This window comes from Sesamum indicum, linkage group LG7 (genome assembly GCF_000512975.1).
Source record: "Sesamum indicum cultivar Zhongzhi No. 13 linkage group LG7, S_indicum_v1.0, whole genome shotgun sequence".
NCBI classification, from domain to species: domain Eukaryota; kingdom Viridiplantae; phylum Streptophyta; class Magnoliopsida; order Lamiales; family Pedaliaceae; genus Sesamum; species Sesamum indicum.
Window position 1 is genome coordinate 9,558,660 of NC_026151.1, and position 17,680 is coordinate 9,576,339.

Genomic DNA, 17,680 nt, shown 5'->3' on the forward strand with positions numbered 1-17,680 from the left:
TTTCTCCAAGCCGGCAGCCTCCCCTCGCCCCTTCCCTGCCTTCATAATTCATTATTTTCTTTCAACTCACTATTTATAGTTCTCTCGCCCATTCTACATATTCTTTTTCCACTCAAGTTTAATGTAATATTTTTTACGCGATGTTTATGTAAGTTTTGCATTTAAATAAGGAGTATAATTGTAATTATAATTATAACCTCTTAGAATGTAGCTGTTATTTTATAAAAAAAAAAAAAAAGAGTGTGCGTATTTTGGCCTTGGCCTAATCTCAGAAAGTATCGATATTTTTATCGTAATTTTTTTTATTTGTCTACACATTGTGTGTGCGTGGACTGCTAGTATATTTAAAATAAACCTGAAACACTTTTGAGAAAATTATATTTTTATTTTTAAGATATCAAGTAAAAATAATTTAGTATTTTATAATATTAAAAATATATTCAAAAATATTTAAAATCAACAATAATTCGAATTAATTAAATAAATAATTTATTAAATAATATATAAATTAATTAATAATATATTATTTATTAAAATATATATAAATATCAAAGAAAGGGGCAAAATACATTTTCTTTTTTTATATAATTGTATTTTAAATAATATAGGAGATTTTTTTACTATAAAATTAATAAAAAGGCAATATAGAGGGGGGGTTATGCAATTTCCTTAATTATTGTCGTATTACTTCATATATTTAACATAAAATGTGATTGTCCATAAAAAAAAAAAAAAAAAAAACCACATGGAACATCTAAGAAAGTGCAAACTCGGAAAAGATTCCCCGCCAATAATAGAGTGTAAATTACAGCTAGTGGTACAATTATGAATATTATTTTATTATTTTAAAAAATTATAAATAATTAAAATAAAAAATAACTATATAGCCTCTGATCGATGAAGCGAATATTACTCTGTTGATTTTTTTAGAAAAATAAAAAAATCTATTTTAAAAAATATAAAAAGAAATTGAGGATAGGTATAACGAATAATTCATATGCAATATTAGTCCATAAGAATATTTAAATATATGAATATATTAAATTATGATTCTTAATGCAAAAGGCCATTTTCATTAGTTTATCGTAAAATTCTGATGGAAGCATAACAGAGGCTAAAAGAATAGATGCGCTATTAGACGAATATTAATGGATTGGAGTAGAGAGTATTTTTACGGATTAGATTTTTTATTATAAATTGTTAAATTTTCTACTCCATTCAACGTATACCCGTCATGCGTATAACATTTTTTTAAATAAAATATAAGACATAATATTTATAAACATGAAGTATGTATGTTGAATTGAATAGAAGATATAATAATATTTGAAACATAAAATTCGATCCTGTATCTTCAGGCTTTAGGACAAGCCAATATATTTGCTGCCGACCTACTTCATCTAGGGGTGGGCATTCAGATTGGGTGGTTTCGATCGACCCGACCGGATACAATTTAACTTAATTATCATCGTACCACTCCACATATTTAACCCCACGTGTAAATATCTAAGAAAGACAGAGAAGCAGAAATACGACAACAAGTCAACGAAAACATGATTCACGAGTAGTCATTGTTCATGAGAAATTCATTAATTGATGGAGAGGGCATCTTGTCTTCATCCTACACAACAACCCAATATATTAGCTGTCAACTTATTTTCCCATTTGAATTTTTATTTCAATTAATTGGATATGGCATATTCGATTTTATATATATGCATAAAAAAATTATGAGACATAAATATCATTTATTTTAAAGTTTTATTATGAAAAAAATGATAATATGAAAATACTTATAATAATAAATATTTTTTTAAAAAAATATTTGAAGTAAAAGAATAAGAAAAAATATTAACTAAAAAAATAACTATTTTAAAAAATATTGTTTTACTATTTATAGTTAGTGGGGGAGTTAGTAAAAAAAAATCGACCATAAACAAGGAAAAGATGCGCTCTCCCTTAATATATAACTAATTATTTGTGGGACACTCTATGTGTGTACAACTTCTATTAATATTATTTAAAATAAAATATTTATAAAATTTTATTATTTAATAAAAAATATATAAAATAATAAATTAATATTAAAATTATAAAAAAATAGTGACAAAAAAAATAATGACAAATAAAAAAAATAATTATCGAAGTATCATGTGGGAGTTCAAAAGTGAGGTGTGTGGGTGGGTGGGAAGTTAATAATTAAAATAATAAATTAAATTAAAACATCAATTCATACTTTTTCAATTATATATAGTAACAGATAGATATAGATTATGAGGTCATATGAACAGGTTTGAGATCATGAGTTCGAATCTCATTGAATGTGCGAATATTTGTCTATAAGTGTTTTTCAATTTTGATTTTATGTGAGTTATTGTAATTTATTTATTTCTACTGGCTGTTATATGCTACAACCTAATTATATGATATATCTTTATCTCTAGTTCTAGTTCTAACCGTTGGTATTTACATTAATACATTAATTGAATTGACATAAAGATTGAGTTATTGCAATTTAATTGTCGAAATAAATAATTCAGAATATATGTATATAATATATATTAATTAAAAAGATAAGGTGATATAGAATTTGATAGTGAAAAATTCAATAAAGAGGTGTGAATCATATTCGTTTGAAAATTCCACACCACTCATATATTCGCAACGCACCTATTCGTCTCATTAATTACGATGTGTTCACACTCGATTTGATATTTCTTTTAGACATCGCTGCCATATATAATCCCATCTGTCTGTAAATCTCAAGAGTGCGGACAGTCTCCTTCACGTAGTTGAAAATTAGGGCAAAAAAGGGGGGAAAATGGTGCAAACAAAATCGCTGGAGATAGGGGTTAAAGTATCTGCGAAAGAAGCGTGGACGGTCTACGGCACCCTCCTACTGGCCAAGATCGCCGTCGAAGAGCTTCCCGATCAATTCAGCAAACTCGAGGTCCTAAATGGCAATGGCTCCTCGGGAACCATTATCCAGGTCTTTTACACTCCAGGTATATATATATATATATATGCATCTATTGATGATAATAATAATTATTATACGTGATTTTGAATCTGAAATTGATGATTGACGGCGGGAGGCGATGATGAAATTGAAAACAGGGTCGACGCCGCCATGGTACAAGGAGTTGTTCAAGGTGGTGGACGACGTGAGACTAGTGAAGGAGGCGGAGGTGATTGAGGGCGGGGCTTTGGAACAGGGGTTTTCATATTTCGGGACGGTGTTGGAGGTGAAAGAGAAGGAGGGGGCGAAGGAGGAGTGCATCGTCAAAGGCACCATCGTGTATGAGTTGAAAGATGCGAGCACTCCGGTTTCCACTGACGGCCTCCTTACGATCCTGAATCTTGCTGCAGATTACTTGATCAAACACCACCACCACTGCAACTGACGCAGATCCTTCTCATATCCCTTCCCCTGTTATGAATCAATTCAGATCCTTCTCATATCCCATCCCCCTGTTATGAACCAATTTCATCCCCTTTAATTTCAAAGTATTTATGAGTCCATGTTCTGTATTTGAATAAGGGATGGAGTTTGGGACTGTTTTTCCAAAGACATTGAATAAAAACAATCAGTGACATGACATCACTGTTTTGATGTTTTCTCCGTATATAAGTAATTCATTCAACATCATTCCGCCCCGGCCTTCAACTGCAAATATTTATCTCACTACAATTCTCCATGACCTTGTATCTTAAGCAATGATTTCAAAATCGAATCCAATAAGTTGTTGGGTTATTGAATTATTTGTCCGATTGATTGGACCCGACTTGAAAAAATCAGTTGTTCTGGACATCAATACCATATATGCAGTAGCTAGGCTGCTATCTTATCCATATTCGGGTTTTAATCAATCCTGTCACCCTAAAGTAGGACCCCTTCTTTGGACTTAGTTTTGAAAACATGACCTATCCGATATTATAGCAACAACATAATCACCAAAAGTGATTATCTAAAAATTAGGACAACTACATATCCCAACTATTTGACCTATTCTTCAATCATATCGCTTTTTTTTTTTTTTTAATCCAGCTAAGTATTGATTTGTTCACATTATCACTTGTATTTTGAGATAGGAATTCGAATTAACAAAAGTTTAGTGACATTAGAAATGAGCGCACACGAAATGGTTGAGGCCGAGGGAGAGCTGACTGATGGGGGGAGTGTAGTGGTTGGCTGCGGTGGTGAAGGAAGAGAAAAAATGTAAGGAAATATTTTTTAAAATTATTTTTATTTTATATATTTAATTATGTAAGTATATATAAATTAAATATGAACCATAGATTGAAATTAAGAAAGATATCTTCCGTTGCTTCTTTTTGAAAAACAACTATGATTTATACTAGTAAATATGGACTGTTGATCTCTATCGGTCAAAAAGTAATGGTCTATGAAAAAGGGATATATATATATATATTTTGTGTGTTTAAATACAATACAAATTATATTACGTGGAAGTAAGACACACAGATTGCATCTTTTTTAAAAGTTTAAGAGGCTGCATTCACCTTTTTTGTTTTGTTAAGGGGGTAAATTGTATTTATTTCATTTTATGTGTGATGTATTTGTACTATTTATTAAGCAGAAAGCCTCGAGTAACTACTATGAAAAAAATTCAGAAAACCCTCCAAGACTAGAGCTGGTAGTACATGTGTGTTGATTACAAATATGAGTCTGAAAATTGCATTTTTTTTTTAGCAATTTAACCCTTATATTTCTCATTTTATGGTTGCACCCAATTTAATATATAATATATATAATTTAATAATTCTTAAAATAATATATAAATATTTATTAGTATGGACATATTATTTTATATGTAAATATATAATATTATATTATTTTTTAATATAACATTCTTTTAATTACATAATTAAATTAATTAAAATGAATTTTAAAAAAAGGCAGCGAAAGAAGAGGCCGTGGCCGCATTCTCCTCACCCTAGTTGGCTAGCAGTGTGGGCGATCGTCATCACCCATAGCTGTGAGGGCGACCACAGACCTAAAATTCGTCTAGGCGACGTCATAGTTTTTTAATAAACTATAATAACACATAATATAATTGTATCCAACATATCATCCAACTCATTTTCTAAAGTCATATTGGAACAAAAACTTTCAAAAAATATCCAATTGGCATGTCATGTCTTTTTCCAATCAAAAATCAAAATTCCATCCGTCGAAGGACTAAATTTCATAAATTTTGAAATTTAATGGACTTATAAAATAATTTTAATTTTATATATTATAGATATATTATATGTATATTTTAATTAACTATACAATTTCTTCTTATATATATGGAGGTATATTTTAGTCATCGCTTTTAAAAAAGTAAACTCAAATTGACCAGGGATAATATGAGTTTTGTTTGTAATATAAGAATAACTTTTTATATTTAAATATTTACAGAGAATTTTTTGATAATTTATCAGAGGTCAAAATGAATTTAATCCAGAAATTTTACAATCACGCGACAGTTTATTGGTTGAGATCTGATGAGAAAGCTCGAATTTCACATATAAATATTGGTTGCATCTATCTATAAATCTGAAGTGCGCGTAGTCTCCTCAATTCACAAAGCTGAAAAATGGTGGGAAGAGTTTGGGAGGAGAAGGAGGTTAAGGTACCAGCAAGCGAAGCCTGGAAGCTCTACGGCAGCCTCCAACTGGGCAAACTCGTAAAGGAAGCGCTTCCCAATGTCGTCAGCAAAATCGAGGTCGTACAAGGCGATGGCTCTGCCGGAACCATCCTCCAGGTCGTTCTCCCTCCAGGTACGGCGGGGCTGACATCGTACAAGGAGAAGTACACGGTGGTGGATGACGAGAGACGAGTGAAGGAGGCGGAGGTGGTGGAGGGCGGGGTTTTGGATCTGGGCTTTACACTTTACAGGGTCCGGACGGAGGTGATCGAGAAGGAAGGGAAGAAGGAGGAGTGCGTCGTGAGAGCGACCATCGAATACGAGTTGAGAGAGGAAGCTGCTGCAAATGCTGCGCTGGTTTCCATTGAGCCTCTCGTTGCTGTGATGCAGCTTGCTGCAGATTACTTGACTCGGCACTCCACCACCACCACCACCAACTGATACAGATCCATCTCCTATTCCTTCTGTGTTATCAATTTCATCCCATTTAATTTGGGATTGGAGTTTGGAGAGGTGATGTTTCTTCAAAGACTTTGATTCAAATAAATGGGACAATTACATTTCCTACATGATGTGTTGGTGTAATTACTCGTCGATCTTATGTTGTTGGTTTAAAAAATACATATAGTACTCATGAGATTTGTTTTCATATAACAAATAGGTCATTTTGTTCGTGAAAATTAATTAAATTTGTTGATGTTAATATAAAAATTGAATGAAAATTTATATTTACCCTCGATTGATTTGTTACTAATTTATTGCAAGTCAAATAAATTTTTTTCAGACTAAATTACGTGAAAATATGAAAATATGCATTTTCACATGCATTAACATGTCAAGGCATACGAGGGTAATTTGGTCATAAATATTTATTTGACTTGCAATAAATAATCAATAAGTCAATTAGAAGTAAATATAGATTTTTATCCTTTTTTATTATTATTATCAACAAATTCAATTAATTTTGCATAATGAAGAAACTTATTTGTTAGACGAAAATAATTTCAAAAGTGTTGGATGTAATTTCTCAAATTATAATTTATTTACGTATAATTATCCCAAAATAATATGTATCTTGACTATTTTAATATTTTCTCCTGCAAATAAACAATGCATTCATCACCATTTCTGCCGGCCTGCAACTACAATACATATATTTATCTCACCAAATGACCATCACATTTCTCTAAGGCCTTGTACCTTAAACAATGATTTGATAATCGAATTGGATAAGTTAATGAACTACTAGTCCGATTGGTTGGATAGACTTGAAAAAATCGAGTTGATCACGACCACACAATTGTAATGATTAAAAATAAAATTATACCCATGAAAATTAGACAATATAATGGTTAAAATTATTATGAATAAAAATAAATAATCATAGTAATAATTATTATTTTTACGAATGTGGCTAAAATATATATTATGAATAAAAGCTATAGTAAAAATATTTATTATGACTCATAGTCATAAAAATAGTTTCAATGGTATGTAATCTAAAGTTTTACATCTATTTGTGTTTAATCATAATTAATACTAATTATTTACCAGGATTTTAATTTATACCCAATAGTAAATTTTTTTCTAGTGTTATTAAGTGGAAATATGTAGAGTAACTAACTATGAAAAAATATTGGGATAATTACAATTTTGGTCCTCATATATTGCCTTTAATTTGTTTTTAGTCCCTAAACATATTGAAATTTTACTTTAATCTTTCAATTTTTAAAATATTAATAGTTTCGGTCTTAGGCCTAATTAATGATAAGGTCCAATATGTTTCAGAAAAAAAAAGAAAAAAAAATAAGCCTCTATAAATTCAATATACCTTTCTTTGACTGTCTTGTTCTCGGGGTATTTCAAATCCTCGATTTTAAGACTTCTAACCAAATTAACCGGGAATACCAATGACTTGGAATACCCAGAAATAAGGAGAAAGGTATATGGAGGCTTAATTTTATTTTTGAAAGCACCTTCTATTTTTTGTATTTCATTCAGGCCTGACCTGGTTTAAATAGTGTGCACATTACTACTTGTGATTGTGTTCTGATTAGAATCCAACCCATGAGGGTGGAATTACATTGTCACCCAGGTTAAAAGTATGCAGATTTAATTTTGATCGCCATTTTCTCTTTACCATAATCATTTTTTTGGTAAATTTAATTTTGAACATTTCACATTTGGTCCTTTTTTTTTTTTTTGGCAAATTTAATCCTTTGCTAATAATTTTGATCTTCTTCATACTAGAATATATCTCATTTTTTGTCTTGTAACTATCGGTCATTAGCTAAAAAATTATCAACAAGGGACTAAATTGCCAAAAAAGAACCAAATGTTAAATGTTCAGGACTAAAACTGACAAAAAAGGGTAAAATATTTTAATGGAGTAAGTCACAAGATCAAAAGTGTTAACAACCAATAATTACAGTACCAAAATATAATTTTGCCTAAGGAATAATATATAATAAGTAAGGGAATAAAGGTCACTTGTGTAAAAAAATTTAACACCGTTAGGTGAATTTAGTGGAGAAAGACAAGTGAGCTATGGTTAATAAAATAGAGGGGATATTTTGCCTATTTTTTTAATAACGGAGAAGGATAAGTGAGCTATGGTTAAAACATACGAGGAGTTTTATGCATTTTCACCGGTATATATAATTATGACATAGCTATTGTGACGCCCCAAAAATTATAATATAATTGAGGGATTAATTGATAAATTTTTATAAAACTTAGTTAATTGGTAAATAAATTATAGGTCATAATTGGAATATAATAAAATTTGAACGAATTAAATTGGAGTTCGTTATAATATTTGGGGACAACTTATATTAATTAAGAAAATTTAGGAAGGATGTAATTGGTATTTCGAGAAAAGTCTAATAAAAATATATATATATAATAATAGTATTATGTATATATATTAGTAAATCATATATGCATATATTAGTATATGTATATATATATTAGTACATAATAATATACATATATATACATATATGAAGAGAGAGAGAGAGAATTGGGCCCCACCTCCCACCGCCTCACTCTCTCTTTCTTTTTTTTGTGTTGCTTGTACACATACATTCACACACATAAATTGCACACAACACAGACATTTTTGGTGGAGAAAGAAAAAGGAAACAGAGGTACGAAAGGTTGTAATTTTAATTTTTATTAATTTATATAATTATATTATTTAATTAATTCATTTATTAAATATTGTTTATATAAGTGATGTACTATTTAATCGGAATATTTTACGAGTTTGACTATTTAAAATATTGTCGGATTAAATATCAAATCGGATATAAAAATTATATCGTTGGTTAGTTAGATTATTAAATTTATTAGATTTGAATATTACTATAGCTAATTTATACAATTCTATCGGAATTGTCAACCAAATACGCAATTCTACGTATTGTATGTAATTAAAGTGTATAATAAGCGAGAAATTGATAGAAAAATCATAAAAATATTTTGAGAATTATATTTAATAAATGATATGTTAATAAAGAGGAAAAACGAAGATTTGTACTTCGATAGAAATGGAATATTAAAGAATTATTAGAAATTGTACAAATGATAGTCAATATTATATTTAAAAGAAATTACGATATTCTCGATATATTAATTGTGTGTGGTATAACTCATTATAGGATATGGGGGTAAAGTGAAAAGACCGAACCACTACCTATTGGATAGATAAAAGCGTTGTAAGGTCGAGGTAAGTAAATAATTAGAATTATCTATATATGTTTTCTTTATTTATGGTTTTACTGTTATCTGAATTTGTGGTTCATGCTGATGTTGATTTATCTGAAAGTATATGAGTGATGGATGATTTGATTTGATTGACGGTATTGTGTGCGTGAAATGAGGAAATGCATTGAAATATATGTTGTTTGATATATTGTGGATGTCCGGAATGAGAATATGTTGATATATTGTTTTACGTTCCTAGTTGCTTACAAGAATAGTGATATGTGGAAATGAGGGAGTGGTGAAAATTGAATATAATTGTGGTGTGAATACCCCTTGATGTGTTGAAAAGCCTATAAGGCGTTATGAAAAGTGCTATGTGCGAAAAGAAAGTGCTATGTGCGAAAAGAAAGTGCTATGTGCGAAAAGAAAGTGCTACGTGCAAAATGAAAATGCTATGTGCGAAATGAAAGCGCTATGTGCGAGATGAGATCGATGAGCCGGCTGTCAAGGGGATTCACTAAAATTTAATAATGGTGAGATTGAGTTGGCGGGAAAAACACATTATCACATTCTGGTAAGCAAACTAGGGAAAATGAAGTTTAATTTGATTTGTATATATAATATTGTGGGTTGATAATACCTATTATGACGTGTTGGGATTACATATGCAAATTAATTAGATGGTTATGTGCAAATGTATATATATGAACGCATGGATTACTATAAGTATGATGTTTAGTGTAAATATAGCCCTTGTAGCGAAGGAGGTGCTACAACTATGATCTTAAAAAGCAGAGTATATATATATTTAACATCACATGTAGCATCTAAGAAGGCCGATTCAAATCATACAAAAGTAGGGCAAATCCTACAACTTAAGTTTGAAACAAAACATTCCCTCCAAATAATAAATGTTAACTAATTATTAAAAAATCAAAGAAGACTTCTTCAGACTTCAGAACAGGTCAATACATTCACTGTCACCTATTTTTCGAATTGGAATTTTTTATGTTAATTTGTTTAAATTTTATTTTAAAAATAAAAATTATCTCATCTATTTTAATGATTAAATAATTTATATACATAATGTCTGTGGTAGGTAACTCATTTTGGGACCTACATCACTGTCAACACGAGGTTGGGAATCGGCCGACTAATGGGCCTAACAAGAAAGAGGTCGGGCATTAATAGAACTTAAAAAAAACAAAAGATGTAATAAAATTTGAAGTAAAAAATTCATTTAATCTATTTTGTCGATCATTAACTACGGCACTACTCATATTTAATTGATCAAAATTTATGCTAATCATATTATATATTTATTGTGTGATTGGTTCTAATCTGATTGCACTTCATCTGGACTAAAATTTTGCATTTAAATATTGCCGGCGTCATCAATATATAAATGTAGTGAAGCGCGCATAGTCTCCTTCACAAAGTTGAAAAAGACGGGAAAATGATGGGAAGAGTATCGGAGGAGAGAGAGGTTAAGGTACCAGCAAGCGAAGCGTGGAAGCTCTACGGCAGCCTCCGGCTGGCCAAAATTGCGGAGGAAGCGCTTCCCAATGTCATCAGCAAAGTCGAGGTGGTAGAAGGCAATGGCTCCGCCGGAACCATCCTCCACGTCGTTCTCCCTCCAGGTACAACGTGGCTGACATCGTACAAGGAGAAGTACACGGTGGTGGATGACGAGAGACGAGTGAAGGTGGCGGAGGTGGTGGAGGGCGGGGTTTTAGATCTGGGTTTTACACTTTACAGGTTCCGAATGGAGGTGATAGAGAAGGAGGGAAAGGAGGAGGAGTGCATCGTCAGAGGCAGCATCGAGTACGAATTGAAAGAGGAAGCTGCTGCGAACGCTGCGTTGGTCTCCATTGAGCCCCTCCTTGCTATCATGCAGCTTGCTGCAGATTACTTGACAAAAAACTACAACACCAACGTCTGACGCAGATCCATTTACTGTTCCTCCCGTATTATCAATTTCATCCCATTTAATTTGGAATGACTTAAGTCATTGACAATTAGTCCAATATGTGATGTATTTGAATTTGATAAGAAAAATTATTATCTGCATGCAGCAGACTTCAATAATATCATGAAAGCCATAGATGGGGTTTGCATGCTCAAGGTCTAGGAAAATACCAAGAGAAAACTGATGTGCATATTTTTACCCCATGCGAAATAGATGTAGCGAGCAAAAGACATTCCCTAAGAGACGGAAACGGAGGGGAGGTGGAGGGTGAGGGGCCATTTTGGGGAGGGTACAGAGGGGGTAGTGCAGGCGAAGCTGATTGTTGGTGGGCCGGAGTGAGTGGTTGGCCGGCAGGGGGAGGGCCGGGGGAAGGAAGAGAAAAATTCTAAAGAAAGATATTTCTGATATTGTTTTTGTTTAATATATTTATTATATAAGTATATATAGATTGAGTATATATGAACTATAGATTTAAATTATATATGTTGGGAGAATTATTTTTTTAGTTCTTTGATTTTATTCATTATGAGTTTTAGTCCTATAGTATTTCATTTTTTTTATTAAGTCCTTTAAATTTTAAAGTTGATGAGCAATAGTTCGAATTAGAATTTTCTACATAATTTTCTGGCCAAATTTTAAAAATTAATCAAAAATTGCCCATGTGATAGACAATTTGTTGAATTTTTTGATAAATTATACACGTGTATGGCCACCTGTGATGACACATGGCCATTAATTCTGACTGGCATTATTTAAATACCAAAATTCTAAAAAAATTATATAAAATTTTAAATTTTTATAATTTAAATTAAAATTACAATATAAAAATTAAATATATTTTAATAATTATATTATATACTATAAATAATATTAACTAGATTTTTATATTACTTATAAATCAATAAATAAATAAATTTTCTTTACCTTTTGAAATATTTCTTTAATATTAACTTTTTAAATATTTTTAATTAAATTAATAATATTTAATTATGTTTTTCTCCGAAATTATCGGTATGGCGATTAGAATGTCACCGCCGTTGCAAAAGAGGGCGGCTGCACCGTCGCCCAAATGTATTTCTGATCTGGGCGACAGGCATCACCATCACTCCCTGTGTGGTGGGCGCTAGGGGATTGGGGAGGAGATTGGCGGGGATGGGGTAGGGGTGCAGGGCGCGTGTGTGTGTGGAGGTGGGTGAGAGGTTAATTTTTTTTAATAATAATTTATTTTTTATATATATAATTATATATAAAAATATAATTTAAAATTAATTAATTTTTAATTTTTTAAAATATATTCAACATGTCTCCAATTCATATTCAAAACTATATAGGATGAAAATCGTCCAAAAATTATCTAACTCAACTGTTATGTCTTTTTTTTCAGTCAAAAATTAAAATTTTGACTACCGAACGACTATTTATTATCACTTTTATAGTTTACAGGACTAAATAAACAAAAATAGGACTAAAACTAACATAGGGTAAAATTAAATGACGAAAAAAATAATTTTCTATTATGTAAGATATACCATGCTTTAAAAAAAGATTGAATTATAGTAGTAAACATGAATAATTGATTTCTATCGATCAAGATTGAATCTTATGAAAAATGGATAAGAATTTTATTTTATTTTTTTTTTGTGTAAAGACATAATACAAGTTGCATTATACGTGAATGAGGTGAATGGGGAGGTTAAATGCATCTTTCTGAAAGTTCAAAAGTCTACATTTTGAGTAGTGGAGAATATTTTATACTTATAGCTATACACTCGAATGGTGTGGAAATTTTATGTTCTTTATGATATCTTATGCTGATATTGCTACACATTGGGATGGTGTGAAAATATCACATTTAAATATCACGTATTGTATATTATATAATATTGATTGAGATATAATGATTGACAAAATTATTAATTGATGTACTTCAGTTAAAATAAACAGGGCCTAAGAGAATCAATGATGATTGTAGATATATTGCGCTAATGATGGATCTATGATTGTTGATATTGATTATTTCGTGATTTTTAATTGTACTAATTGCATGATGAATGAATGTTGGTTGGTGTCTATTACACGGAATTTTTTTTTGGTAAATATAAATTTTATTAAATAAATGATAGTATATTGGTACAATACAACATGAATGGCTAGACAATCACCTCGACAGGTAAAGGGATCTGTCAAAAACAAAAAAGTGCACAAGTACTAATAGAAGGAGGTAAATAAACACTAAATATCCATTATTGGACATCTTCAATAATAAGTTTTCCTACGCAAGGTGCCCCGCTTATTCCTCCATCAAATCGTCGAAGATTGCGCTCACGCCATAAATGGTATACAAGAGAGCTCAATAGTGACGATATATTACATTACATGGAATTTCTCTTAGTGCGCATGTGTATATGCACATATATAAACTGATTATTTATACTTATTGAATAAATTACTCATTTTTTGCCATATTTTTTTAAGAAATAAGTCACAGTGACTAGTCGAATTGAATCATACGCAGATCATCATTACTACTAGGTGGGTCAAATATAACATCTTGAGTTGGAAGTTCTAGATATGTGATTATTAGGGACACTAGACTCTTGATAATGTCTATTATTGCTTAAGACGTTATATTATATGTTGCTAAAAACAGAATTTGTCTTATTGAATTTAAATGATTTTCTTTTATAAATGGATACATTACAACGATCTCTCTTGAAATTTGGTAAAATTACGAATACTATCTTGTTGTTTTAAAAATTACAAATACCCCCCCGGTGTTTGATGAAACTATGTAATTCTTGAATAGATGTATGAAATTGTCAACTTTGTATTTATTGTATTTTTTTAAAAAATAAAAAAATTGAATCGGATGGATGGAAAGTTTTTTAAAATTATAAAAAATTATTCACTTAGTCCATAAAAAAATAAATAAAATTATAATTTTTAATCTATAAGAGCATTTTGGTCAGTTCACCATATAAAATGGATGGAAATATCACGAATTGGGCTAATTATTAGACGACCATTAAAATTAGGGGGTTGATAATTTTTCAGACGATAAGGCTCTACTCATAATTATTCCAAACCTTAAAGGGAGGTCGTTATAATTTACCCTTTATAAAATAGGTTAATAATTATGGAGGGTATATTACTATTTATTGGTTAAATTAGAATTTATGGAGGGGGTACTAAGCTTGCATTTGGAACGTTTCTCCTAAGGTCAAGACGTTCTGTGTAAGGGAGCGGTGCCGCTTGGTCAGCCTGTTGCATAAGAATCCGAAGATTTATTGATGTGCGTCCTGTCTGGACACTCCAAGCTTGACAGGTGCATTGGTTCCCATGGAAATGAGACACTTTCGATTCATTGCGGATCCTATACATATTGAACGGGTTATGCAATTTATCCGTGCAATATTGTAAAATGAACAAATTTATACCTATATGAAAAAATAATAGTAATTTATCCCCTTATATTTTTTAAAATGAAGCAATTTACCATCCTGTGTAGAAAGGTAAACTGCTTAATTTTAAAAAATATAGGGGGTAAATTGCTAATTAATTATTTATAAGGAGATAATTTACACATTTACAATATCACATAGGCTAAATTGTATTTTTTTTCCCATATTAAACTGCTTGGTGCCACAACTACGGTGGAGACTGGAGTTGGGTTTGGCTCGAGGATGGTCACACCTTTAAACTTTGCTTTCATATAATAGATAAATCCCTCCGATTATTTATATTCAATATGCGACTTAAGCACCAAGAGGATCAGAGTCTCCTTCAGCATCATGCCTAGCAAACCTAGCTAGCTGATGAGTAGCATTAGGGAGTTTACTACGTGTAATTACATCAAATTTCAAAGGAAGTGAGTGTAATTATGTATAAAGAGAAGTGCACATCTTACAATAGTTGGAGGCAAAAGATTCCCTACAAATAATAAATATTAACTAATTATTAAAATCGAAGAAGACATTATTAACAATTAGTTATTGAAACTACCTGTTTTTGTTCAGGCGAAATTAATAAATTGGGGGAGACTAATATTTGCTGCAAACCTTATTTTCGAATTTTTTTATTTTCAATTATATTCTTTTATAATTTATATAATATATTCAAGTTTATATTTACTAAAATTATGCCATTTATTTCATTATTAAATAGTTTATATTCGTAATGTACGGTGTATGTATGAAAATATTATAAAATTCGAAGTAAATCTTTTAATAAATCTATTTTGTCAGTGATAAATCTAAGGCCACCCATACTTAATTGAGACACACGACACTCGTGCACGCTTTTCATCATTAGTTTAAGTTTGTATGTATGGAATTTGGACTAGAATTTTCCACTCAAATATTGCTATGATGATCCATCTCTCTATAAATGTTGAGTGCGTGCGCAAGGTCTCCTTCAGAGAGTTGAAAACGAGGGGAAAATGTCGGGAAGAGTTTCCAAGGAGATAGAGGTTAAGGTACCAGCAAACGAAGCATGGAAGGTCTACGGCAGCCTCCAACTGGCCAAGATCGTGGGCGAAGGGCTGCCCAATTTCTTCAGCAAAGTCGAGGTCGTAGAAGGCGATGGCTCTGCCGGAACCATTCTCCACGTCTCTCTCCCTCCAGGTACATAATAATAGGAATTATTATGATACATGATTTTGAATGTGGACTGATGATTAACGGCTGATGGGGGAAGATGAAATTGAAAACAGGGACAGGGACGGCGGGGCTGCCATGGTACAAGGAGAAGTACACGGTGGTGGATGACGAGAGACGAGTGAAGGATGCGGAGGTGCTGGAGGGTGGGCTTATGGATTTGGGATTTACACTTTACAGGTACCGAATGGAGGTGATAGAGAAGGAGGGGAAGAAGGGGGAGTGCATCGTGAGAGGCAGCGTCGAGTATGAGTTGAACGAGGATGCTGCTGCCAATGCTGCGTTGGTTTCCATTGAGCCCCTCCTTGCTGTCATGCAGATTGCTGCAGATTACTTGACTCAGAACTACAACACCAACCCATGCAGATCCATCTCCTGATTCCTTCCCTGTTATCAATTTCATCTCATTTAATTTGGAATTACTTATGTTATTGGGAAGTTCATGTGATGTATTTGAATTTGATCATTAGACTTCAACAATATAATAGTAGGGGAAGTGACACTTTTTATTCCGTGATTCAGGGTCTTTTCATTTTTTATCTTATTATCGGAATTTTTATTTTTAGTTCTGTAACTTTTTAAAATTAGCACTTTTGGTCTTCTAACACATTCCCGTTATGTATTTTAACGGAAAATGCTACATGTTTAGCACATGAGAGTTGGAACCTTTATACCTATGGTCCCATATGTTATAAGATTTTCACTTTTGCTCCCATAATTTTTAAAAAAATAACACTTTTGGTTCAAAACACTTAACGGCCACATGACTTTTTCCGTTAAACATTTAATGAAAAGGTGTCATGGGACCAAAATTGCTATTTTTCAAAGTTATAGATCCAAAATTCCATAATCAATGAGATCAAAAGTAAAATAACCTTAAATTACGGGATGAAAAATACCAAAAAATCAATGAAATCAAAGGTAAAATAACCTTAAATTACGGGATGAAAAATACCAAAAAAAACCAAATAATGTGTGTATTATTTTACCGCGTGCGAAATGGAGAACAAGCAAAAGACATCCCTGAAAAAAGAAATACAAAAAAGAAGAGAAAGAAAATCAATGCAGCCCCTTAAACTTTTAAAAAAAGGACTGTCACAACCTCTTTGCAAGAATTTGTCAAAAGTTTTGATATATTAATGAATTCATAAAACAATGTAATTGATAATAAAAAACATTAAAAATCAAGGAAAGAATTGTTTTTTAATTCATTGACTCGAGATTTTTTCCTTTTCTGTGTGTTGTGAATTTGAAATATTTTCTATTGTTTGAAAAGGAATAAATACAAATTAAATCCAAAAAGAATTATAATTAACACATAAAATTATATGTTCCATGAAACAAGAAAGGTATTGAATGCATAAATTCATTTATGATTTTTTTTTATCTATTTTTACTTTTATATTTATATCAACATACATACTATGTATTATGCAATCTATTTTATTACTTATAAATTTATGTCGAAATTTATTGATTTCTATAAATTAATCTAAATAATAATAATAATAATGGTTGAAGAATTTTCATTATTTTTATTAAATATATATAATGAGATAAAAAAATTTCAACAATTATGATATCCTAAAGTTCGGGCATCCGATTCATACCAAATTTAAATATATATAAGACCGTGTTCATTGAATCATATCAGATAGTATGATTTAAAATCACATGGTCTGATTCAACGA

At 31.0% G+C, this 17,680-nt stretch overlaps 4 protein-coding genes across 5 annotated transcripts; all 4 read left to right on the forward strand.

The window, feature by feature from the left end:
• On the forward strand, nucleotides 2,749-3,618 carry LOC105166829 (S-norcoclaurine synthase-like). The gene is made up of 2 exons (XM_011086319.2): nucleotides 2,749-3,005; nucleotides 3,118-3,618. The coding sequence occupies exons 1-2, from the start codon at nucleotides 2,822-2,824 to the stop codon at nucleotides 3,402-3,404; spliced, it is 471 nt and encodes a 156-aa protein (XP_011084621.1). The 5' UTR covers nucleotides 2,749-2,821; the 3' UTR covers nucleotides 3,405-3,618.
• LOC105166928 (S-norcoclaurine synthase 2-like) lies at nucleotides 5,607-6,098 on the forward strand. Its single transcript, XM_011086449.1, has one exon. It carries the CDS (start codon nucleotides 5,607-5,609, stop codon nucleotides 6,096-6,098), a length of 492 nt encoding a protein of 163 aa, XP_011084751.1.
• Nucleotides 10,822-11,307, forward strand: LOC105166929 (S-norcoclaurine synthase 2-like). Its single transcript, XM_011086450.1, has one exon. The coding sequence runs from the start codon at nucleotides 10,822-10,824 to the stop codon at nucleotides 11,305-11,307; it is 486 nt and encodes a 161-aa protein (XP_011084752.1).
• Nucleotides 15,735-16,495, forward strand: LOC105166930 (S-norcoclaurine synthase 2-like). Of its 2 annotated transcripts, none has more exons than XM_020695526.1 (2): nucleotides 15,735-15,956; nucleotides 16,030-16,495. In XM_020695526.1, exons 1-2 carry the CDS (start codon nucleotides 15,915-15,917, stop codon nucleotides 16,366-16,368), a joined length of 381 nt encoding a protein of 126 aa, XP_020551185.1. In that variant the 5' UTR covers nucleotides 15,735-15,914; the 3' UTR covers nucleotides 16,369-16,495. The 2 variants fall into 2 exon arrangements, with proteins under 2 accessions (XP_020551185.1, XP_011084753.1); XM_011086451.2 differs by having other exon boundaries at nucleotides 15,738-15,956; nucleotides 16,046-16,495.

What these genes read in the sequence shown, in the direction of transcription:
- LOC105166829 (XM_011086319.2), top strand. Translation starts at nt 2,822, where the DNA reads ATGGTGCAAACAAAATCGCTGGAGATAGGGGTTAAAGTATCTGCGAAA. An exon ending in CCAGGTCTTTTACACTCCAG is followed by an intron (nt 3,006 to 3,117) that starts GTATATATATAT and finishes AATTGAAAACAG; the next exon opens with GGTCGACGCCGCCATGGTAC.
- LOC105166928 (XM_011086449.1), top strand. Translation starts at nt 5,607, where the DNA reads ATGGTGGGAAGAGTTTGGGAGGAGAAGGAGGTTAAGGTACCAGCAAGC.
- LOC105166929 (XM_011086450.1), top strand. Translation starts at nt 10,822, where the DNA reads ATGATGGGAAGAGTATCGGAGGAGAGAGAGGTTAAGGTACCAGCAAGC.
- LOC105166930 (XM_011086451.2), top strand. Translation starts at nt 15,773, where the DNA reads ATGTCGGGAAGAGTTTCCAAGGAGATAGAGGTTAAGGTACCAGCAAAC. An exon ending in CCACGTCTCTCTCCCTCCAG is followed by an intron (nt 15,957 to 16,045) that starts GTACATAATAAT and finishes AATTGAAAACAG; the next exon opens with GGACAGGGACGGCGGGGCTG.